This window comes from Triturus cristatus, chromosome 1_1, assembly GCF_964204655.1.
Source record: "Triturus cristatus chromosome 1_1, aTriCri1.1, whole genome shotgun sequence".
In the NCBI taxonomy this organism is placed as follows: Eukaryota; Metazoa; Chordata; class Amphibia; order Caudata; family Salamandridae; genus Triturus; species Triturus cristatus.
The window spans coordinates 705,407,574-705,433,323 of NC_140579.1; the positions used below are offsets into that span (position 1 = coordinate 705,407,574).

Sequence of the window (25,750 nt, forward strand, 5' to 3'; positions counted from 1 at the left end):
CTTAGATTTGTTCTGAGATGTTTGTGGATTCAGTGTTATGGGAAAACACTAGATCTAGTGAGTGGCTGACGAAGTAGGCTGGGCCATTAGCCCATAATTTAAAATCGGAATCCAGCAAGTCTCCAAATAATTCCATCATTGGTTTTATGTTCCAAGCAAGTCCTTTAATATGCCGTGTGACACACAGATACATTAGCATATTTGGGTCTGCAGGGTCAACTGTTCGCCAGTGATAGTTAAATTCTTATAGATGTTGGGTATTGATGCTGCTGGCAAGAGTCGTAGCTAAGTGTTTGCTCGCTGTCAAACACTGGATGACACACAACTATCTAAGTTGCTGGAAAAAAACAGGCTTTGGAGATTTGGTCTTCCATCAGTTCCATCTTTTGTCTGCCATCACAGTCACCCTACCCTCCCATGGCAGTCTATACAGCCAGGACCTAGGGAGTGAGTTTTGATACAGATCTATTCTTAATGCCCAAGATCCTTTCACTGGTGAAACGTGTTAATTGTCGAGTCTTTCATCCTTCTAAAATATATCCACTGCTGAATATTAATCATAGGATTGCGCTGGAGCATGCCATCGTGGTTTCCACATACTTTTTAGGTCGAGGCTAGACAGCGCATGCGCTGTCGCAAGACCTGTAGTAAACAGAATATGGATGGTAATTTCTCCTGCCGCTCGCCATTGGTTAACTATGGTATTGCTCTTCGTATCTGGCTTTTTGTTGGCTGGTGATCCGATACGTCACTTCCGTTTTTGTAGGAAGCAGCACCGACCAACTACAGTTCAATTACGCTACTGGGCTGTTATCTTTTCATTTAAGGACTACTTCTTTGTTTTCTTTGTTGCTCGCATTCCCAGAGGAAGTTTGCACACTGCTGCCGATGACACTGCTGCCGATGGCACATCTGCCAGCTTCCTGCCCTCACCCGACGTCTTGCTCCACCGCTCTCTACTTGGGACCGACGCTTCCTGTCTGGCACCACCTGAAGCACTGGTCTCCGCTCTCACCCTGACTGAATTAAATGGGCAAAACCAGGCGTGTACCGCAGTGTTATGTTCGTTAAAACTACAGCATATCTTTCTTTCTGTGGAGTTCATGACAAAATAAGAACCATCTGTACTCTCTACTGTCTTGGCAACCAGGTGAACAAAGCCTGGTGCTGACGCTCACACGTCTCATCATCGTTTGTTGGCACTGTCGGTGATAAAAACGGTGTTTAGTGTTAGAGTTTTTGCAAGCTGCTTGTAAAGCCAGCCATAAAAGCCTTCCTTAAGCCGGTGCTTAGCAATCCGCAGATAAACAAGATGCCACTGCAGACCTTTGTCACACCCCCAGTGCTTTAAATGAGCCGGTACTCACCGGTACCGAGTACCGGCATCTCCGATTTTTTTTGCCGTCAGTACCGGCACTTGTCTGTAGCCAGGGAAAGTACCAGTACCATGATCAGCACGGCAGGCGCAGATTAGGTTTCTCTTCCAGTGCAGGGCAGATGCAGCTCTGCTTCTGAGAAGCTTCTAATGAGGTCATCTGTTTTAGTGACAAAAACGCATTTGTCGTGTGCTTTGATATGTGCTGCAAATGGTACAGAAGTCGTTATGTATGATTATATCTTGCCCTTAGACCCGCCCCTAGCCCCCCAACTTGCCACACCTCTATTTTAGTGAGTATCTGCACTTATTTTTTCCCATTTAAAGCACTGCACACCCCCACCCACCCCACCGCAAATGGAAGATACCTGGACATGTGCTCGGGTCAGCTTCTCAAGTTTTAAAACATTGTTGTAGCAACCAAAAAAACTTAGATCAACGTTTCTCTTTTTTCCCCCTAAAACAGGCAGTCCCTGCATGTTTGTGCTTTTGGGAGCATAGACAGGAAGGGTGGGTAGAGCGGCACGGATTCTCCCTCCAAGGAGGGGCTGAGTAGCTGACACCAAGAGGTGAGTGAGTTCTCTGGCAGCCAAGGGAACACCCAGTTCCCCTAATGGCTCTCCGCCCTGGTCAGAGGAGATTTAAGCCCCCCAGAGACAGGGTGACTGTCTGCGCAAACCGGATAAAGAATCCTCCGATGCAGACAAGAAGCGCTGGCAATGGTAGGTGGGCAAAAAGTCCCGTGAGCCAGTCTGCCATCCACCTGAGCGGTAAGGTCAAGGGGCATACTTTTTTATTGAGATATTCTATTTATAAATGGCACTTAAAATCAATGCTTGATCAGTTTCTAATCTTGCTCGGGGTTGGCAAATGAAGGAACTAAGCACAGGTTGATTACTTTGCAGAGGACCACACGTACGTAAGTAGGCAAGCCAGGTTTAGAACCCGGGTCCCAGTGTCAACATTTAGCTACCAGACATACTTTATGTAGAGGAATGTACGCAGTTATTGTTACTCTCCTTCTTGTAGTCGGTCGTATGAATAGTATTTTCCAATCAGTGATCTACGTTTTTTCAAAGCTTGTGACAGAGGTCGCTGACAGCGCAAATTCGCCCCTCTCTGAATGACAGGTCTTATAATTACTTACTTGAATAATACGAATGTTATTACCCATATGTAGGTATAGGACAGAAACAACCCCTTCTGAATTAGAAATTGTACATTTCATATTACACATTGATATTAACGTCTGCTTGCATTCATACACCGTGTTTGTTCACTAGGTGCTCGAATGGTAGGACGTGAAAGGCTGGGTCCAAACTAGGGTTGAACAGTGAGCAAAAAACGATGGATTTAACCCTGATCTATGACTAGGGGTGAATGCTTGACAATGTTCAGCATTCCGTCTGTTATCTTGTGTTGCTAAAATTAGTAGGATGCCACAAGATATTTCAAAAGTTAGAAAAAAAAGTTAGTATATACATTCCTATGCGTGTTGTCCCGTGCTTCAATATTTGTACAGCGCCACGAACAGCTATAACTGTTTCATAGCTCTGCACGACACAAAATGCAGACACAGTTAAACGTGATCCCTGTTTATCCATCGTGATCACCACAAATTGTTGACCTCACCTTTATTAGCAATAGTTTCTGTTTCTATGGCATACAACAAACAAGCATATGCAGTGCAATAAGTCTCGCATTTACGCACGTTTGAGCTATTGACATTGCAAATAACAATGCCTTTTATTTTTGTTTTGGTTTTTAAAACATAAATTAAAGGCATTGGCATTTAAAATGCCAATAGCTTAAACTTGTGTAAATGCGAGACCTATTGCATTGCAAATGCTTGTTTTTAGTATGCAGCTAAGCACGCCATAGCTGTACTTCGAGATATTTAAGGCAAATCAGACAAGATTATTTTTTTTGCAATCAAAATTCGACCTTCTAATAGATCTGCGTCGAAGCCAGAATTAGCCATGTAGAGTGACACAGATCAACACGGGAGTCCTCTGCCTATTTGGAAGGCCTTACATGCTCCACTTCTGAGTATTTCCAAAATGCCTTAACTTTGTGTGTCCTCAAAGTAACCCACGTTTAATGTCACACTCAAATTGGAGATTCCCAGGTGGCAACAGTAAAAACTTGGCCTGAAAGACCTGACAGGCTCTGGGTCAATGATGTATAACCAGCTGATCTGCTTTGACAGAGTACAGCCTTGATTAATGTGGCGTTTATTTTTACTAATATTGTCATTTCTTGCTTTAACTAATTTTTTTATAATTATTGTATATATTGTTCGTACTGGATGATTCTCCCTGGATTAAGTTGTACACAACAAATAAAGGTCTGTGTGTCTGTCTTGTCTGTCTATCTGTGTCTGTATTTGTCAACTAATCTCCTGCTAGTAAGATTGAAAGATTTCCTTTGATAGCGATTGTAACTATAAGGCTAGTTCTACGTTTCATTGAAGAATGTGGATTCATGGTGGGTGGTCGGTAAATCATTACTATAATGAATGAATGAATGAATGAACTGTTTGGAGAAGCAAGCAGCTCTGCATTCAACGGATTAATAACGCACATCAGATATCTCTCTGCAGGGCAGCCTTGGAAAGAACTTTAGCTTTATCCCAACGTTGTATCCCCAAGTCTCTGTTCTTGATTTAGAATTCTGGTGGAAGAATGCTGTTGAAGCAATCAATCCTCTGAAGTACCCAGGAAGCCTTCACACAAACCCAGGAGACTGGTTTCTTGCTCTGTTCCCTGATGTGCTCTTCTGACAGAGGTGTTTGCACCTCCTGACCAATGCCAGCCCTGTATTTGTCCCAGAATTGTGCGATGAAATCCATTTTGTCTCTCATATCCAGAACCTTGTCTAGTCTACTCACGTCCGGGAAACCAGAGTCATGTCTGCATGGACTACCCATACCTAGTGGCTTGCCAAGCCTGGGAAAGACCAGAGACTTAGGTGTGCGCTGCTGTAGATATTGCCCAGGCATGTAGGAGGGCTGTAAGATAACATCCGGGCACCAACTGACCACCTATTTGAGGCATCATAACAAGGGCATACCATAATATCCTGGTGCATTATAGTGCACCCTCAAGGATACATTTATCTTGAGTTGCAATGATCAGAATTTGTGGAAGAGGGAATCCTGGCCTCTGCTGCTTTACTAGCACATGTATTTGTTAGGAACTACACCACAGACTTCCTCTAAAAAACACGTCCATGAAATGAACACAGGAAGTGAATCTAATTCTATCCTCAGAGTTCTAAGAGTTTCACTCGGTCCTCCATGTATTACTAACACTCCTAGACTTCAGCAGCAGTGCCTCAATGAGAGGCACTGCCTTGAGGCCTATGAGGAAATGATATGAAGCAAGTGTTTAGGACTCACTGTAATCTGCCTACGAAAGAGCGGTGGTTTGCCTGCCCATGAGTTACACTGGGAACAAGTGCATGTTGGGCCTGAACTCCTCCACACACCTGCACTATTTGCTCCTGCAAGTCTTCCATGTGCTCCAGCATGGCGTTCTTCGTCTCAGTATCCTCCAGCAGTGTGCCGACATCAAAGATGTTGTCCAGATAGGCTTGGATCTGCACCAGAAGTTTGTCACTTTCTGTGAGCTTCAGTTTCTGGATAAAATAGAAGAATAAAAAGTAGACGTTAAGCTACCTTAAGACTCTGCTTTGGATGACATGATTAATGCACGAGTAACCAAGGTGCCAAGAGCGATCATGAATGGCCTGCTATAAAACGTTATGTAAATCTGAAGGTGATAACTGAACTGAGCTCAGACAGCTACCGCCTATACAGAAACCTTCAAAAAACAAACTTTTTAGGAAAGTCTTCGCTTAAGGCTTGTTCCAGACTCCATGACGGACAAATGTCAGATGTAGGAACCAACCGTCCTGATGGGGTGACCACCCCACTCTACTTCACTATACACACTGTCTGCAGTCCTGAAAATGTTACCCCTCAAATCACAGATTTAAGGTGTGTTAGTCTAAATAGTGCAATGGAAGCAAAACAAGACCACCCACAATGCAGTAGGCTTTGGCTACCACACAAATGTTCAGGACCAAACACTGTCTGTAAGGACCTGGAGGGAGGCGGTCACTCTAATTCTAGTGGTCTGTTATTAGACCTATTAAACTCTGTGTGTGTGTAAATGGATAAATAGGCAATAGAGTAGATTTGGTGTGAACACACCTGAAACAATACACGTTTCTATTCTCTCACCTCAAGGTACTCGTCCAGGCCCAAGAAGGTGAACTCATACTGCAGAAACACTCGAAAGTTCATGTTCTCCACCGAATGCACCACAATGTTGATGAACTGCATACAAGCGACCTGCATGGAAGAAGCATATTAGATACGCACACAAAATAGCACAAGAGCGGGGTAGAAGGGCACGTTCAATATGGACTCCTAGTCTAGACCTTCCAAAGTATTAGAAATTTCCACCGGGTAGCACACATTTTCAGGAAAGGCTACACAAATCAATCAATCAATCAAACAGTCTTTATTTCGACTTCAAGTCATGAAAGACAATTTAAAAACAGAACTCATCATTATTTACAAAAACACATTTAAAAAACATTTCATCGTTAAACATTTCCAATTTTTTGGGCTGTACATATAGAATTCATGGTACTAATGCTAGGAGCAACATGATTTGTTTTACTGCATAAGTGGTATTCCTAATCGACCAATTAAAAAAATAAATATCTGCTTTCCATAAAACCAAGCTAAAAGAGTATAAAAAATTCCATCATTATACTGGTTTACATTTAGGGCAGCTGAAGGGCTTTCAGTTTCCCGGCTCTGATTAACCACATCCATTTCAGAAATTTAGCTATGGCAATCACTATTATTTCAGAACTATCGGATTGAAATATTCTTAGTGCAGAAATCCCCGTCTTAATACCCTTCTGGATGCAAACTGCTCTTATCCATCTTAGGCGGGGGGCCTTATATACAGGGCAAATAAACAAAATATGTGCTATGGTTTCACGAAATATCTTACAGAAAGGGCACATTTGATCGTTTTTGTTAGATGCCCATTTACAGGTAATCGTGTTCAATGGAAGAGTACCTACCCTGAACTGGTGATATAATTTCCTATCTTGGGGCAATGTGATCAAATCCCAGTACTCCTCATACCCAATAGAATGTTTCAACTCCAAAAAAACCTTGGTATGTGAAGGATTTGTATGTGACTGGAATTCCACCTGGGATATATATAACCAGTAGGCCTCTTTCAACTCCTGTTTGGTGGGAATTATTGTCCCCTGTGGATTGTCCCATAGATCCCCCATTCCTAAGGACTTTAAAAGGATTTTTACCTTCCTGAACCAGGGAATTTTTTCCCCTGTATCCATATTACGCGTCTCCAAAAGTGCCAACGCATAGTGGTTCAATTCGGGGGTGACCCACAGTCTTCTCCAATAGGCAATTGGTCTAAATCTACAAATATTTTCTAGACTCTGACACCCCAGATCCATGCGAAGAGGTATTAATGGTGTAGATTGTGGGAGGCCTGTGATACAGCGAAGAAACCTATTATGTGCTTTTTGTAAGCCTGCTATATCAGACGTCCCCCACAATTCAGCTCCATACAGCATGGAAGATCTTACTCTCGAGTCGTAGATTTTTAATACTGGGGCTATGGGTTTGGTGGCTGACAGCTTAAATTCTCTCAGCAGTGCGCCTGAAAGTTGCGCATGCTTAGAGATTAAATGGGCCACATGAGGCTTCCACTGTAACCTGGAGCCCAATGTGATGCCCAGATAGTTAAAGCTGTCAGTCTGCTCTAGTAATTCCCCATTCATAAAAACTCTGCCCCTAATGATCCGGTGCCTATGCATTGTCATAAATTTGGTTTTGGAGACATTAACAGAAAGGCCAAAATCATTACAAAACTTTTCAAAGCAGACTATTGCCTTCTGTAACCCTTCCTGTGTTTTAGATAGTAGGAGGGTGTCATCGGCAAACATCAGAAGGGGGACGGGGATGCCATTCTGTTTAGGTGGATCGGTTGTAGAGTCTTGGTAGTATTCAATAACTTTGTTTATATACAATGTAAATAATGTGGGTGCCAGCACACATCCTTGCCGGACACCCCTTTCAGTTAGGAAACTGTCAGTCACTTGGCTCTGGTTACCCCACCTGACCTGCGCATAATTATTTTCATGTAATGTAATCAGAATTGCAAGTAATTCAGGTGGGATGCCCTGATCACGGAGCACTCTCCACAGCCTGTCTCTCGGTACTAAATCAAATGCAGCCTTTAAATCAACAAAGGCTGCATACAGTGTGCCTCCCCCCAGAATCACCCATTTCCAGTATATTGTGGAAAATCTAAAAACTTGGTCCACCGTGCTGGTCAGGGGTCGAATCTCAACTGCATCCCAACAAAGATACGCATGGCCACCTCCTTCACTTTAAGATGAACTTAAAAAAACACAGTTAGTGTCACCTGCTGTCTTCAAGTCCTGGCTCACTGATACCATGCTTTGAAGACGGATGTATGTCTAAACAACTACTGCCTAAACCACGACTTACTGAACCACAAAAGCTAAACAACGAGCTATGCTAAACCACTACTTTTTATACGACTTCCTAAACCACGAAATGAAACACCTCGTGACTGCCCAATAGATGGCACTATTGTAATAACAATACTTCAACGAAATATTTTTAAATTGCTCATTACCCATTTTATTGATAATTTATTCATGGATGGTGGCTGCAGGTCCTCTCATTTTGACAACAAATAATAGGGGGATTTTAACATTACAACCTCTGTCCATAAAACTGAACAAATTAATCCATTGATAAGCTTTTTTCACAACCACCTGCAGCATATGACTGGGACACGGGACATACGAGATCTGCGTCTGCATGGATTCTTAGAATGAAAAGAGCGTTTTATTTTTAAAACTATGATGCGGTCTACTCGGGCATCGTAAAGCTTTTGATAATGCTTAACACAGAAGTCTGGCATTCGGGTGTTGTGGCCTTGGGTTCAGTACTGACAAGGTGAGATGTGGCAGATATTTGTGGGAAATGGGGTCCAAACTTCTGATGAACATTAGGTGACAGGTCCTTGTCTCGTGGTTGGTATTGCAGTTCAGAAAGGTGAGGGGGCAGAGATTAGTGACGTAACACTCCAAAACTGCCTAATCAAAGTGCAGATGAGGGGTAGGGGGGGTGGAGAGAAGTGACGTGCCTCACATACTACCCGGATACAAACAAGACGTAAGCCTGTCTGATTCTTTGTTGAAAAGTCGTGGTTCAGGACTTCGTTGTATGCGATTCTTGATTGTTAAGACTTCGTTGTTAATGTAAGTCGTTGTTTGAACTTCGTTGTTTAGGATGTTTCCCTTTGAAGACAAGCCTGACCAACTCATGACTGCAGTCACTTCAGAGCAGAGATGCTTTAAGACATGGTTACATTGGGCACATGCCCAGGGTTCTCATCTTCCAAAGGGCACCCAGTAATGTTAGAAATCCTGCTCTAATAGTAATAGTGATGCATAAAAATTATTTCTTTTTCATTTGACAGCTGGTCATGCGCTCTTCAGAGAAGTTTTGCGTGCATGCCCAGCCAGCCCAATCTACCCTCTCAGGCAGTTGGTGGTAATTAAGTTAAAAATAATCTTTCTGTCTCCTGTCTCTCCACTACATCACCTCACTTCTTCCACCTCACCATTCTCTCTTACCTTTCTCTGTCTGCCTATTTGTACATTTCTATGTATCAATTTTGCCTTCTTTATATCAGCTCTTTATCTCCCTTATGTCTAACCTACCACTTTCAATGCAACTCTCTCTTCTTCGCTTGCACAGCATCACCGCTCTCTCAACCACTTTCTGGATCTACCTTAATATTGCTACCTCTCTACCCCATATTTCTACCTCAGCCCTCCCTTTACATCTCTTTTTTCACTAGCTCCACATGCCTGTGTACCTTAGGCCATGACACTCTATCTCAACTCGCTCTACCTCAGCTATCTCTAGCTGACCTCTCTCTTAATACACCTCTCTCAACTTCCCTCGCACAACCTTAGCTCTCTTTACTACACCTCTCCCTCTTTATTACCCCCTTACACTACTGACCCTCTGAATTTACCTCAATATTCATTTTCCAACTCACCTGTCCACCTTCCCTCCAACACTTTCTACCTCTGTTCCCTTTACCACATCGCTCTTACTTCCTTACTCCTTTTTCACTATCTCTCTTTCGCTATCCTTTTCTTTATCATTATCTCGTCTCTGCCCCTCATTCTCTTTTTCAACACTACCTCTCCCTTCCTCACAACTCTCTGCCTTTGGGTCAACCTCATCTCTTTCTCCACCTCTTCTAAGTCTCTCGAATCCCCACCACTTTCTCACTACACTGCACCTGTATTTCTACACTTTGACCTTTTCTGTCTCTCCTTTTCTCTCTGCCTCACTAGTCTCTTTACCTGACCTGTTTTTCCGTACCTCATCTCATTTTGCCCCTCTCTCTATCTCAATTCCCCTTCAATCCTTCTCGCACTCCTTCACCTCTTTACCGCTATATCCCTCCACCTCTACCTCTTCCTAACTCACCCCCTCTTTCTGCCTTGCCAAACTCTCCCTTTCTGCCTCCCCACTGATTGTACACCAAGCCTCTCTCTCTCTTTCACTTACCTCTCCTTATATCTAGCTTTATCTATGTAACTTTAAAACCTTACCTGCTTCGCTACCTCTCTTTCTCTACCTACTCTTTGCTTTTTCTACCTCTCTCTTTATTTCTGGTTACCTCACCTTTCTCTCTTTACCTTACTTCTCTCCCTACTTCACTCTACCTCATCTCTTTCTCCCGTCTCCCTCTACTTCACCTCCATTGCTATATCGTTCTCTGTATCTCTCTGTTCTCCTCCTGTCTCCTGCCTATCTCACTTCTCTTACTGATCAGAGTCAGAGGTCGCTGTTTAGTCAGAGACATGCACACAAAGAAAGAGCAGATGAGGGACAAGGGAGAGGAAGTGAAAGAAAGAAAATTGTCAGATTTCACCTGATGGAATAGTGAAAATCCTCAGTGCAGGGCTTTGATTTTCACCTGTGGCCCTCAAAACTGGAGGGGCGTCGGGGGGACCGAGCGACAAAACCAGTGGGGGGCAAAAAGATAATTTAAAAAAACTAATAAAAATGTACTTACCCGTGTTTCACTGTACGTGTTTTCTTCAATCTTCTGGCTTCTGAGCAAGCTAGGGCACCTCATGGAGCCTCCGGCAACCCCCTTCTGCAAATCCCGATGCTGCCCTCATGCTGCAGATGAGCAGCATGAGAGCAGCGCCAGGAGTAGCTGGAGCGGGCTGCCTCAAAGCTCCAGCAGGCACAGGAGGCCTATGTCTGCTCTCCACCCAGCTGTCTGCAACAGGTAGGTGGAGAGGTTTACGCTAAGCATGTCAGGCTGGCCGTCGCAAGATGGCCGGACAAAACCAACTTGTACAGTGTACACTAGTGGAGTGAGAGCCACTCACCCACTGCCAGGCAGCAGCAATGCCCTGCCCCCAAACACTGCTCGGGCTAGGAGTAATGAAAAAAAAAAAACGGTAATAATCCAATGCATTCAGTAAGACACATTTAATCACACACTTATACAGACAGTTGCGTACCTACTAAATCCTCCATACAGACACTTATACACCCACTCATTCTTCAATACAGCTTGGCATATATATAAAACAAATTTAAACTTTACAGAAACACACAGTCACTGGATGATGTCATCAGTGATGTCATTTGATATGTCATCAGTGATGTCATCAGTGATGTCACTGACCATGTCATGAATGATGTAATCAGCAGTGCATTGCGGGGGCGCGAGTTATAGTTAGCTGAACTAACTCTAACGCCGGAATTTCTATGGTTTTATACAAGTGAAATGTCCAACTAAATATAACGTTCCTGAAACCTATGGTTTTTTCAGGGAATTTCTATGGTTTTTTAAATGCGAATTTCTAACTATAACGTGCCTGAAACCTATGGTTTTTTCAGTGAAAATTTGTAAGTCTAATGTACCTCAATCCGATTTTTTTTGTTTTATATATATATAACAAATTCACTGAAAAAACCATAGGTTTCACACATGTTATAGTTAGGTAAATATTTCACTCGTAAAAAACCAATGAAATTCCCCCGTTATAGTTAGTTCAGATAACTATAATTCGCGCGCCCGCAATCCACTGCTGATGACGTCACATATTACATCACTCATGACATGGTCAGTGGCATCACTCATGACATCATCCTTGTGATAGAGTGGCGGCCGCGTGAGTAATAGTTATCTGAACTAACTATAACGGGGGAATTTCATTGGTTTTTTACGAGTGAAATATCCACCTAACTATAACATGTGTGAAACCTATGGTTTTTTCAGTGAATTTGTACGGTTTTTTAAATGCTAAGTTATGTATGTATTATTATTATTTTTTTATATATTTATTTTACAATAAACTACATATTAAAAATTTTTGGGGGGTTTTTCACCGTGCGCGCACGGTGCGCGCACCCCCGCGAATTTAAAAAAAAAAAGATTAAATGTTTTTTTCTGCCTTCGGGGTCCTTCAGGGACCCCCTGCCCCCTTTTCACGTTCGCCACCTTCCTTTTTCACTCTTGCACTGAAAACAAACAAAAAGGCGGCCGACACTTCCTGATTTCGACCGATTCGAACGTTGACTAACATGTAACCACCAGAATTACGCTCGCGCACGTTAGGGTGCTCGCACGGTGCGCGCACGGTGCGCGGCTATAGATATGTATGTGCTTTTAACTGCAATTTTCTCAGGAACTACTGAACAGATTAACCCCATATATGCAAAAGGCACATCCCTGAGCTGAGGACTACCTCTCTGCCAAATTTCAAGTAATTCTGTTCAGCCGTTCGGGCTGTACCTTGGACTAAAGGTCCCTATGGAAAATTGCATGGGGAAAATGCGTTTTGGGACGCCCCTTTTTTCTCAGCCCCCGCTTGACGAATCCCCCCGAGACTTTCAGGGTAGGAGCGGAGCGGAGCGCCCCACCTATTTTGAAAATTTCGTGAGGATTCGTCAACCGGCGCCAAAGTTATTCCAAATAGAATGTTGCGGATTTCCTATGGAAACACGGTCCTAACTATAACTATCTACTGGCGCCCGCCAGTAGATTATATATATATATATATATATATCTCCAAACGACCACTTTCTCACAAGCAATCCAAGGACACAGCGGGGTGCAGTAAGGAAACCCTTTATTCACTGATTGAGAACAGCATGATGCATTTCGGCAGTAATCGCCTTCTTCAGATGTGGCTCGCAACCGGACACCACCTTTTCCCTCCTTTAAATATTCTGAGGCACTCCCATTGAAGGAAGACCAGCTGACCCCGCTGTGATTGGAGCAGCTGCAGTCTGATGCACGACTACAACATCCAGCATGCACTTCACAGGTAAGTACCGCCGCAGGATCAAATAATGCTCATGTGAGCGCCGAGTTTGTGCCATGTAAAGCAGGGGCCGTGTTGCAGCAGGTGGCCCCATAATTACTGTGTTAGAAGTCTCCCTATAGTCCCCAACGTCCCAGCCTCTGAGTTAGGAACACACCAGGCCGGAGGACGAGATCGAAATTATCCCGCCTCACCATGAAATCATAGCCTGCCATTTGCAGCAGCCGCTTGCCTGGTCCATTTCCGAGGCGGTCCTGGAGTCTCTCTATACCTAGAGCTTAAAAAGTCACAATGCCAGAATAGATCCAGGACACTTCAAAGGACGGGTCCTTGTAACGCGCTTCTGGCAAGCGCGAAAATATCTCCAAACGACCACTTTCTCACAAGCAATCCAAGGACACAGCGGGGTGCAGTAAGGAAACCCTTTATTCACTGATTGAGAACAGCATGATGCATTTCGGCAGTAATCGCCTTCTTCAGATGTGGCTCGCAACCGGACACCACCTTTTCCCTCCTTTAAATATTCTGAGGCACTCCCATTGAAGGAAGACCAGCTGACCCCGCTGTGATTGGAGCAGCTGCAGTCTGATGCACGACTACAACATCCAGCATGCACTTCACAGGTAAGTACCGCAGCAGGATCACATAATGCTCATGTGAGCGCCGAGTTTGTGCCATGTAAAGGAGGGGCCGTGTTGCAGCAGGTGGCCCCATAATTACTATTAACACATATATATATATATATATATATATATATATATATATATATATATATATATATTACCTACTGGCGGTCGCCAGTAGGTAGTTATAGTTAGGACCCTGTTTCCATAGGAAATCCGCAACATTCTATTTTGAATAACTTTGGCGCCGGTCGACGAATCCTCGCGAATTTCTCAAAATAGGTGGGGCGCTACGCTCCGCTCCTACCCTGAAAGTCTCGGGGGGATTCGTCAAGCGGGGGCTGAGATAAAAGGGGGGTCCCAAAACGCGTTTTTCCCATGCATTTTTCCATAGGACCTTTAGACAGGGCTACAGCCCGAACGGCTGAACAGAATTACTAGAAATTTGGCAGAGAGGTAGTCCTCAGGTCAAGGAAGTGCCTTTTGTAGGTTTGGTGTAAATCTGTTCAGTAGATTCTGAGAAAATAGCCTTTAAATCAATATATATATCTGAGCCAGCTTACGGTACGCTTACCGTAAGCTTACCGTACGCGTACGGTGGCGTGCGCGATTCTGATTGGCTGTTACATCTAAGTAAACATTCGAATCGGTCGAAACCAGGAAGCGGCGGCCGACATTTTCTCTCTCGCACTCGGAGGGGGGGGCTGTAAACAAAGGCAAAAAACATATAAAGGGGCTGTTTAGACAGCGCCCATGCACATAGCCACGTTAGTTGAGTCCTCAAAGATCCCCCAAGGCCAAAAACGGTAAATTTTTATTTTTTGAAAATTTCGCCGATTACGCTTACCGTACGCGTACAGTGCGCTTACGCTAAAAATTTTAATTAAAAAAAAAAAACACTCTCTGTGCATGGCATATTATTGTCATCACTTACAAATTAAATTTAACAGATTACCTATCACAAGGAAGCGCATAATATGTCCTCCATGTGCGCACGGTGCGTAACGTGGGCACGCGGATCGCGTAGCGCACTGCGTGCCCACCTTGCGTGTACGGCACTAACTGCGTAAAGTGGGCGCGCGGTGCGCGAAGCGCACCGCGTGCTCACTGTGCGCGCACGGTGCGCGAAGCGTACCGTGCGCGCACGGAACGAACTGCGTTAAGTGGGCGTGCACGCCACGAATGGCGTAAAGTAACTTAGCATTTAAAAAAACCGTACAAATTCACTGAAAAAACCATAGGTTTCACACACGTTATAGTTAGGAATTAGCATTTAAAAAACCTTGCTAATTCAATGAAAAAACCATAGGTTTCACACATGTTATAGTTAGCTGGAAATTTTACTGATAAAAAACCAATGAAATTCCCCCGTTATAGTTACTGTAGGCAACTATAACTCACGCGACCGCAATCCTCTGCTGATGACATATGTGTCTTTAGGAAAAAAAAATATTTGTAATATATGTATAGCTAAAATTTAAGGGAAGAAGACATGGGCAAATAAGTGTCTAAATACAGTATTAGCATCAGCAGAAGATTGCGGTCGCGTGAGTTATAGTTGCCTGCAGTAACTATAACGGGGGAATTTCATTGGTTTTTTATCAGTAAAATTTCCAGCTAACTATAACATGTGTGAAACCTATGGTTTTTTCATTGAATATATATATATATATACCTACTTTTTAAGGGGAGGTTTTTTAGATAAACATGTGTATATTTTAACAATTTATCTATTTATATTTATATTTATTTATATATTTATATATTTGAAGTTCATACATGTATCTATGATTACTCTTCGGCTAAAATAGTGACCCGAGGCAATTGGCAGTCATCTAATCCCCGACAATACATGCGTTGTTTGTCTGTCCATGAGACCAGAATTGTCACAACCAGTAAATACATGGCACATGGATAAACTTCAGCCTACGACATATTTAGTCAGAACACATAGCTCAGACACTTATAGTCTGTAACATTAGAAATAATCCTTGTAGTTATTATTCTAATTATGCACAGAGGGAGGTTATATTTTTACCAGCCCCTCAACACACTTCTATTTTCATGCACTTTTTTTTTTACGCACTTGCACTTTAAATAATCTTTATACACCGGTTCTCTTACCAGTTTTCAAAATCTTTGAGTTAATAACTATTGTATACACGGGTACATCTAATTATCACTAAGGTCCCATGTAAAACTACTTACGCTAACAAATGGAAAACATGTAGGTCTTAGGCATTTATGCCAGTATTCAACCCTCAAAATGACTCTACAGATATGAAGCATTGAATGATTTTATCAATAATAGACATGACAATTAGGTGATTTTTTAAAAGGCATCTAAGCGATAAAATTGTTATACCTAAAGTCTGTCTTTCAAATTACACATTGTTGTAACGTTGCAGTGTTTTCCATGTTTACTGTATCATGTGACCTTGCAATTTCACTTTAAAAATGGATTCCTTCCGTGTAAGCGCTGTCATGTGATCAAGGCAGAGGAGCTGCCGAAACGCGTCATGGTGGAATGTGTGCTTGCAAAATAAACTAATCAAGCACCTATCTGGGTCCTATCTCGCTTTGTTCCAGCGGTGTGGCATGGAGGCGTAGAGCGAGCATCTGCTGATATATATATATATATATATTAACATATATATATATATATATATATATATATATATATATATATATATATATATATATATATATATATATATAAAAATATATATTCACTGAAAAAACCATAGGTTTCAGGGGTGTTATAGTTAGCTGGACTTTTCACTTGTACAAAACCATTGAAATTCCCCCGTTATAGTTAGTTCAGCTAACTATAACTCGCGCGCCCGCAATGCACTGCTGATGACGTCACATATTACATCACTCATGACATGGTCAGTGACATCACTCATGACATCACTGATGACATCTCAAATGACATCACTGATGACATCACATCATCCTTGTGATAGAGTGGCAGACCTCCTCTCACCCTAATATAACCTTTGATACACACATTCAAAAATAGAGACTTGAAATTTGGCAGAGAGGTAGCCATAAAGTCAAGGAAGTGCCTTTTGCAGGTCTGGTGTAAATCTGTTCAGTATTTCCTGAGAAAAAAGCATATATATATGTGGGCGGAGCCTAACCACACATCTCATCGTGAGATCTGATTGGCTGTCAGTACTTCATCCAAGAAGTGTTGGCAGCCATCTTGGGAGCAATATACATGATAGCACCTCATTAAAAAGCATTGCAGTTAATAGAAGGTTTTAAGACTTTAGTTACATTATAAATCATTTGTTGATGGTACCATACTCATTTTAGGAATTGTGGTGTGTTCTAAGGTGATTTTACCATGTGAAAAAGCCTTCTGCTGTGATATCATGAATCATGTTTGAGAGAAAACTATTTTCTCATGCTTTTCCCACAGAGGTTTGGAAGGTGATCTATAAGCTAAACTGAGAGCATATTTTCTGTAAATTCACATTATCTTTCTCAGTCATGTGAGAATGAAGTCTGACATTCTCAGTAAAACATGTTCATCCAACAAGGGCAGAGACTGTCAGTTGATTCCTTTGTGTTCTACAGCAGCTTCCCAGAGTGTTCTAAAGAACAACTAGAGCGCTAACAGTCCTACTTATGACAACCGTATTGCACACCTGAAGCCATCTTGATTGGAATAAAGTGGTAACTCTTAAAACATTTAATTTAAAAAGGAACACAATGAGGAGGTTCATTTTGCCATAGAAATTATGATTAGTGCTGAAGAAAGAAAAATGAGGGCACATTTTGAGTGACTTCTCAAATCCTCTTCTATTTCATTGAAAAATTCTGATATGCAGTGTTAGAAATGGGATTTCTGGTTGGCTAGGGCTTGCGCCAAAGCCAGGCATTAACCACCACTCTAGTCAGGGCTGGGGAGTTACACGCCAAAGATAACCTCTGCTCACCCCCTTGGTAGCTTGGCACGAGCAGTCAGGCTTATCCCGGAGGCAATGTCAAAGCGTTTGCGCGCGCACCCAGCAACAAGACCCAAGGCCCACCACAAAAGAAACTCCACACAAGGTATTATAAAAATAGCCTTTGTATTATACCAAAACACATTAGATAATATTCACACAATTTACACTGTGCCAACTGGCACTGGGCGGAATTTACAGGGGACTATTTACACAAGACAGGGCCACATGGACCACTGTCAGAATCAGCACAAATCACCAATTGTACATGTGGAACATATACTAACTGTAACACAAATTCACTGTAGAGCACAACCAGTAACTACTGGCGCAATAATGACCTCAGCGTCATCACACTAGCATCAGGTATAAAACCTATCCTGCATCCATCACAGGGGCATAAACACACTATGCAATTTCTCATTAGTCTAACGCATTAGACCTAACCACCTAAGTATAACTACACTAGGGGCGTATATCGCACAGGGAAATATTATCTCCCTAACAGAAACCTAAACAGGTAAAACAACCTCCTAGGCAGACATCCTATCTAGAGGTATAAAATACAGGGTGCGCAATACATACTGTACACCGTACATTTCCTAACACCATAAGCATCAATATATGCATAAAGGCAGTGCACATTGCGCAAAAGTATACCTGTTAAAAATAACATGTACCCTAGGTGAGGGCACAACACAAGAAAACGGTCCCCAGGCCAACTTGGCCTTTCAGGGGCTCAAACGCCCTTTGTCCACAAAGTCAGGGCTGGACTGCACACGCAGTCAAGGCAAAGCGCAAAGGGCCACAACCTAAACGTTGCAGCTGCCCACTAAGTGCTGGGCAGCTGTGGAAATGAGCCTGGGCACCACAGTGCCTTGAAAACAGTATGTTACACGTTGGAGCGCACTAGCGCTCTAAACCAAACATGATGCCTGGCGTGGGAGCCTTCTCTGGCTCTAGATCGGCAGGGGAAATGTGCCCAACACAGCGTGGGAGCCTCGTGGGCTCGAAAACACCCATCTGCCCCCGGGACAACGTTGGAGCGGCCCGCTGCCTTCCGGGGCCGCTCTTATCACCAGAGGAATGCCCCCGCGTTGGAGCCTCACTCAGGCTCTTAAACAAATATGCCCCCGCGTTGGAGCCGTCTAGGCTCTTAGACAACACATGCTGGCCCTGCCGTTGGAGCGGCCCTCTGGCAGGCGGGGCCACTCAAGTACCGTGCCTCCACTGGCACTCTCGGGGCTTCGGCAGCCTGGGGGGGACTCGGTTTCACCCCTCCCTGGACACCAAACACAGCCCCACTCACCAGGCTCTTCAGGTGCTGCTCCTGACACTCCGGCGGCGGCGGGGCTCTCTCCTCTGGTCGCGGGAGCGGGGTGGGCTCCCGCCTCTCTTGCAGCAGCACTGCTCCTTTCACCCGGGCCCCCTCTTGGGACCCGGGACTTGAGACATACGCAGGGCTCCCTCAACTCACGGGAGCCCCGCGAGGCAGGCACAGTCTTCCGGGACGCTTTCTCCCAGTCGGGGCAAATGACGGCGAGGCCCCGCCCCTGTCCCAAACCGACGTGCCTGGCTTCCGGTTTTTGATCTGGCCGGCAGCAGTGATCTTCTTCTGGCGGCAAGGCGGGGTGGGCACCCGCGTAATTAAAGATCAATAGGGGGCGTACACAGCGGGGTGGGCACCCGCAAAGGAATATAAAGCGGGGTGGGCACCCGCAAATTAAAATATAATGCGGGGTAGGCACCCGCAAATTAAGGTAAACAGAAAGATGAAGCGGGGTGGGCTCCAGCTCGGCAGCCATGACGGGGGAATCCCTCCAGTGGGGATTCCCTCAGGCAATAGGCAGCAGCATGCTGGAGAGCTCCAGTGCTCCTTCAGGAGCCCAATTTCAGCGCTCCCAGGCGCTAGAAGGCTGTATCAAGCCTTGGCAGAGTAAAAGGACCAGCAAAAAGGTCCAAAAGGTCCTGAAGGCGTCCAAGGGGCAAGGTAGGGCCCAGGGGCCAGCACACAGGACCCTCCAGCAGGGAGGTAGCCCACATGGCGGTCCCTCCTGGGCCCCACCAGCAGCAAGCCCCCCTCTGTCAGGATCCAAAAAGAGAACATTTTGTAAGGGGACACAGCCCCTTTTTATACACAGATCACCTTTGTTTCAAGGTGCAGGGAAGGGGCGAACCAGATGCAACTGGTTCTTGAGCACTTTGTTTTGCTCAGCCCCTCTCCCTGTTCACAGAACAGGCCAGGGTCATCAGTCGCACCACAGGGGGCAGAGCCAGCATTGTGTGGGGAAAGGCCAGCCCTATTCAGGTCCCAGGTGTACTCCTCATACCCATCTACATGCAGCTCTCTCCACCCACCACTGGGGCAGACCCATCCTGACTCCTGGGGCCAGGCACACCAGCCAATCACACGCCAGGCAGTCACTGCACATTTATGCCAGTGTCTAGAAGTGGCACTTCTATACTAGTCACAGTAACACCGCACACATCATCGAGCAGGATTTAATCTCACGAGTTCGCACATACCAAACTCGGCCCTGCACTGCCCACGCATCAGGAACTAACATGGTCACTCAGATCCCCCATGCATTCCTATGGGAGGGCAGGTCAGTCTCACTCAACCATACACAGAGCGCAAGCGCTTTCCACTGGGACACAGAGTGAAAGCGCCTAGAGGCCTAAAACCACTAGTACAACACAGGAAAAAGGCTAGGATAATGCAAAAAGTTCTAGGGGTGAACTTGCCAGAAGGGCCTAGTCCAACATGCAGACTGAAACATGCACTTTTAATACCAGCAGCAGACTTCCGTGGTGAGCAGTAGCTTTACTACAGTGATCTAATGAGCAACTAGAGTGCTAACATTCAGAATTTATGGCAAATGTGTGACATATCTGAATACCTTCTTGATGGAATCAAAGTAAAAAACTGAAAGCATTTCCTACTGAGGAGACTGCAGTAAATGAGGAAATTAGGAAACTTCATAACAAATAAATCTCCCAAGATGGCCACCAGAGACAAAAGATCCCAAATGCAGCACAAATATCACCAGATGTAGCCCACATGTAGCCCAATGACAGAAGTGTGCAAAACACTTATTTTTTGTGTATTTGCAGTTTTATATAGTGCAGACTTGTCAGGTATTGGAGTGCTTTACATGAGCATTGGTTACGTCACACAAGATCAAATTCATTTTGGTTGTAGACATGTGGAGATTAAGTAAGCAGAAACTCCAACCTGGTTCCCCAGTTGCAAAGTCTGCAGCTCTGGAAGTAACACCTCATCCTCTCCCCTAAGTGCAACATTTAATCAAGTGGTCAACTGGATAAAAAAACATAAAGATTACAAATAATTAAAAGTTCTTTGTCGCTATTTGAAAACTCAGAAAATATGCCCTCATTTTAGTTTTTTAGAGCACTAACCATAATTTTGATGCAAATATGACCCTCTCATATATGTAATTTCTAAAGGAAATGCTCTAGGTATTACAGTTTTGATTACATCAAGATGACGTCAGGCGTTCCACACTTTTGTAATAAATATAGAATGTTAGCAATCTAGTCGTTCATTGGGATACTGTTGAGAGGCAGAGGCCAGGGGCACGGACTCTGAAAATTGAAGGCAGGTAGGAGAGTGCAGAGTCAACAATTTGACCACACTGGGCAGGCAGGAAGGGCAGTGGCAGCACAACAGACTATGGAGGGCAGTGGAAAGGGGGGCTGGGGCAACAAACCAACAATACAGGACTGGCAAGAGAGGCTGTGGCAATATAATAGACCATTGTGGGCAGAAGGAAGAGGCAGTGGTAGTACAACCATACATGCCTACAGACCCATTTCAGCCAGGAAACGTCCAATGTTTTTAAGCTCAAATGGGCTTTATTTGATCTGTCTCCTGTCTACAATCTCCTCTTTTTCAAAGTAACTCAAAGGGGAAAATCAATACCCCAGTTGTTTTCCAAAATCTCCCTCTTACCAAGTTCAAAATGTTCGCAAGTATGGTACATTGGATCATGGTAGGCAGGAGGAATTGGGGTAGGGACATGGACTCGGATAACAGAGGACAGGAGGGACATGGAGAGGTGCACCAAACTGACGCTACAGGGCAGGCATCAGGGTTTGCAGCAGCACAATACACCACACAGGGCATGCGGGACGAGAGTGCAGCACAACAATCCATAGAAAGCAATAGGGAGGGGACAGGACCATGCACATGGACAACAGAGAACAGAGGGGAAAGAGGCAATGGTAGCTAGCTGACCATAATCGACAGACAGGAGAGAAAGCTGCAGCATAACAGACAATAAAGGGCAGGAGGGACGGATCAGGGGCATTACAATGGAACAGACAAGCCAGGAGGGAGGGAATAGGGGTCTGCACATGGAAACAGAGGGCTGGGGGCAAGGGGGCAGGGCAGGAGCAGCAAGATGACCATGGAGGTCAGGCAGGATGGGCACTAGAAACAAGACACCCCATGGAGAGCAACAGTGAGACTATGATGGCATACACACAGACCATGGAGGGAAGGTGGGAGGGGTCAGGGGCAGTTAGCTGACCACACAGGGAAGGTGGGAGGGGACATGGCAGCACAGAAGACCATGTATGGCAAGCAGGAGGGTTAGTGGCAGCACAATGGTTATGATGGGCAAGAAGGAGGGTGCAGGGGCATGCACAAAGGACCATGGAGGATAGAAGGGAGGGTCAGGACCTGGGCACAGAAAAGAGAGTTCAGAGGAAGGGGCCTCACAACAGACAGCGTGGGGCAGGCAGGAGGAGCAGTTGCAGCCCAACAGACCAGGGAGGGCAGAAGGGTGTGGCAGTAAAATGGACCATGGAGGACAGGAGGAAGGGGATAGGGGCATGGCATGTGGACAGGCAGGGTGGAGGTGGTAGGGACAGGTTACAGTCATCTGACAATGCTAGGCAGGTGGGAGGGGAGTGGCAGCTCAACAGAACACTCAAGAGTAGATAGGAGCGGCAGGTCGATGGAACATGGTGGGCAAAAAGGATGGAGCAGGGGCATGCACAAAGACATCGGAGGGCAGGGGGGAGGAGAATAGGGGCAGCAAGCTAAGCACAGAGGCTAAGCAGGAGGTCAATGATGGGTCATAGAATTGGGCAATGGAGGGCAGGAGGAGTGGACTGGTACATCATGCTAAATGGAGGGCAGTGGCAGTACATCAGACCATGCATGGCAGGAGGGAGGAGGCTAGTCCATGGATTCAGACAACAAAGGATAGGGAGGAGGGGGATGGGGCAGCAAGCTAACTGTTCAGAGAAGGTGGGTATTAGGAACGGTATTGTTTTTAAAATGTGTGTCTGTGCGAACTACTTAAAATATGAACAAGTATGCAGCATAATCTCACTTTTATTCAGGAAGAAGAGGACGTTTGTGAAACCGGGCTCACTTGGCAGAAACACTCCCTGACCCTCCACCCCCCATCACAAAATGTAATGCCCGTGAAAATGGTAGGTGGACGCAGTGTTATATAGAACATAGTCCTGAGAGCACGATTGAAAATGAAAACTAGATATAGAATATGGTATAAACTATGCACCAAAAAGTGTGATATAAGATGAACCGGGGCGTGAAATATAATATGCAATACATTGTGCGCAATGACAGATTCATTGGAGAGCGCGAGATAGCACAGGCACTAGCGCGTGCTATGCGATATGCGCCTTGGAGTGTAATATGCACAGGGCAGTGTTGTGTAACCTAACTAGTCTCTAAAGTTGTAATATAAAATATGTGCTGGGGAGTGTAACGTTGCATATGCACTGTGACAAAGATATGGATCCCAGATTGTAATATGTATGGCATAGCGCTGTGCGTTATAACATAGGCATCGAGGCAGGCACGTTAGATGGGGCAATATAACCCGTGCGAAGGCAAGTGTGGCATGACATATTCACGGGGTGGTGTTACAGTGCACATGGGCTAGAGAGTGTCATAGCATACGCACTAACTGGAGGAATACAACACAGAGGTGTGTGGCACTCGGCAGACACTGGTGGGTGTAACACAGCATTGGGCTCAGCCAGGAGCACGCTGTGACTCTCAAGTGAGGTTCGTCTCCTTTCCAGAGAGTAAAATAAAAAGTATTACACATCCGGCGGTGGATGTGTGTTTTATTAACCGTGAGGGGGATTTCTTGCATAGTTTGGTCGAATTTTTGTCGAATCCCTTTTGAATGGCTTGGTGTGCGTGTGTATTAAATATGCCCGTCAATAGCTACCCATGTTTGTATAAATAAACGACAAGGGTGTCTACTTGGAGAGTACCCACCGGCGGTGGCGCCGGGCTTAGGCACGGTAGGGCATCAGACACGTCAGAGCTTCACTAGCGGTGTAAATACATTCCACGTGGATTCATTGTATGCATAGTCGCCTTTTAATGAATATCACGCAAATCGTCATGGTGATACGTACATACGGTTTGTCCAGCATGTCCTAGGTGTTTCTATAAATATATATTTTTTTAAAATAATAAAAAACAAAGGCCGGCCCCGGGGGATGGAGTCCCCGGGGCCAGAAGTGGCCTGAGGAGGGGGGCAACGCAGCCCCCCTACTAATGAATTTTAAAAAAAAGGCCATGACCCAGGGGTTGGGGTCCCCGGGGCCGATTAAGGTCTTGGGAGGGGGGCCACACGGCCCCCTTCCAAATTTATTTTTTTCAACAACAAAAAATTAGGGTGCAGGTCCTGGGGGATGGGATCCCCAGGGCCAATAAATTAGAAAAAGAAGGGGGGCCACACAGCCCTCCTTCTCAAAAAATAAAATAAATAAAAGACCGGCATCACGTCGGAGGCCACGCCCCCTCCTTGCAGCACTCTGCAAACGCGCCCCCTGGCCAGTTGTAAGTTGGGGAATTAATTCCCCTTCAATACTAAGGGTCCCTGAGGGCCAACTAGCCCAACAGGTATCTCCAGTATGCGCCAAAGAGCTGCGTTGCAGACAGGTGTTCTGAGGCCACGCCCCTTTTTACACCTCTATGCAACGCAGCTCTGTGGAGCTTACTGGGGGTACCTAGTGGGCTAGTTTGACCCTAGGGACCCTCAGGATTCAAGGGGACTTAATCTCCCAACTTAAAACGGCCACAGGGCGTGTTTACACAGTGGGGAAGGGAGGGGACGGGGCCTGAGGTGACGTGCGCAAACACGCCCTGTGGCGTGTTTTAAGAGGTAGTTTTAATCCCCTGCCCTATTATATACTAGGGGCTTACAGAGGAGGTCATGCTAATCACAGGGGGACCCCAACGCATAGTGTTTCCTAGTGTATGTAGGTGTTTTCACTGTATTCTGAGTGTCTTTTAACATAGCACTGGCTCTAGGACTGGTTAGGCAGACTCAGTTACCACCAGTATCCGTCTGAAAAAGTTGAGGGTACAGGATGATTTTTCAACAAGGCTTCTTTCTGCTCTTCTGTTTGTTCTTTCTGCACGTTATCCTTCTTCCTGCACTTTTCTTCGTCTTTGAGGACTTCTGTTGCTTCTTTCTGCATTTCTTTTTTTTCTTTCTGTGCGTTTTTTCTTCTTTCGTCACATGTCCTATCTCTGTAGGCATAGTTAGAAATTAGCATTTAAAAAATCTTTGAAATTCACTGAAAAAAACATAGGTTTCAGGCACGTTATAGTTAGGAATAAGCATTGAAAAAACCTTAGAAATTCACTGAAAAAACCATAGGTTTCAGGGGCGTTCTAGTTAGCTGGACTTTTCACTCATACAAAACCATTGAAATTCCGCCGTTATAGTTAGTTCAGCTAACTATAACTCGTGCGCCCGCAATGCACTCCTGATGACGTCACATATTACATCACTCATGATATGGTCAGTGACATCGCTCATGACATCACTGATGACATCTCAAATGACATCACTGATGACATCATCCTTGTGATAGAGTGGCAGATCTCCTCTCCCCCTAATATAACCTTTGATACACACATTCAAAAATAGAAACAAAAATTTTCAAAACAATGGACATACCAATACCAGTTACAACAACCTATTCAGTAATTCTAAGATCCACATACACATCCACTCATTCCCCAACAGTCCTATACAGTCACTCATACATGTACTCACTCATCATATGTACTCATACACCTATACATCCTGTTACACAACGCCACTCATCCATAGAGTTACTCACACACATAGTCACTCATGCTAATAAAGAATCAAACATCCATTTACTTGCATATACAGTTATACACACACCACCACATTTACTTCTACAGAAACTTACACATACTTAGTCTTTTAAACAATCACTTATAGAAACACATACTTATTCATACAGGAACTCTTCCAATCTCTCACTCTCAC

The 25,750-nt window shown here is 44.7% G+C and overlaps 1 protein-coding gene across 3 annotated transcripts in view; it reads right to left on the reverse strand.

Annotated features, from left to right (window-relative positions):
• FMNL1 (formin like 1) overlaps positions 1-25,750 on the reverse strand; it is a 1,060,054-nt gene that overhangs the window by 287,023 nt on the left and 747,281 nt on the right. For all 3 annotated transcript variants that reach the window (XM_085647374.1, XM_085647364.1, XM_085647383.1), the window contains exons 11-12: positions 5,622-5,732; positions 4,865-5,014 (exon numbers count right to left, since the gene is read on the reverse strand). In XM_085647374.1, the coding sequence (XP_085503500.1) occupies positions 4,865-5,014; positions 5,622-5,732 (261 nt within the window). The remainder of the gene's footprint in view (positions 1-4,864; positions 5,015-5,621; positions 5,733-25,750) is intronic.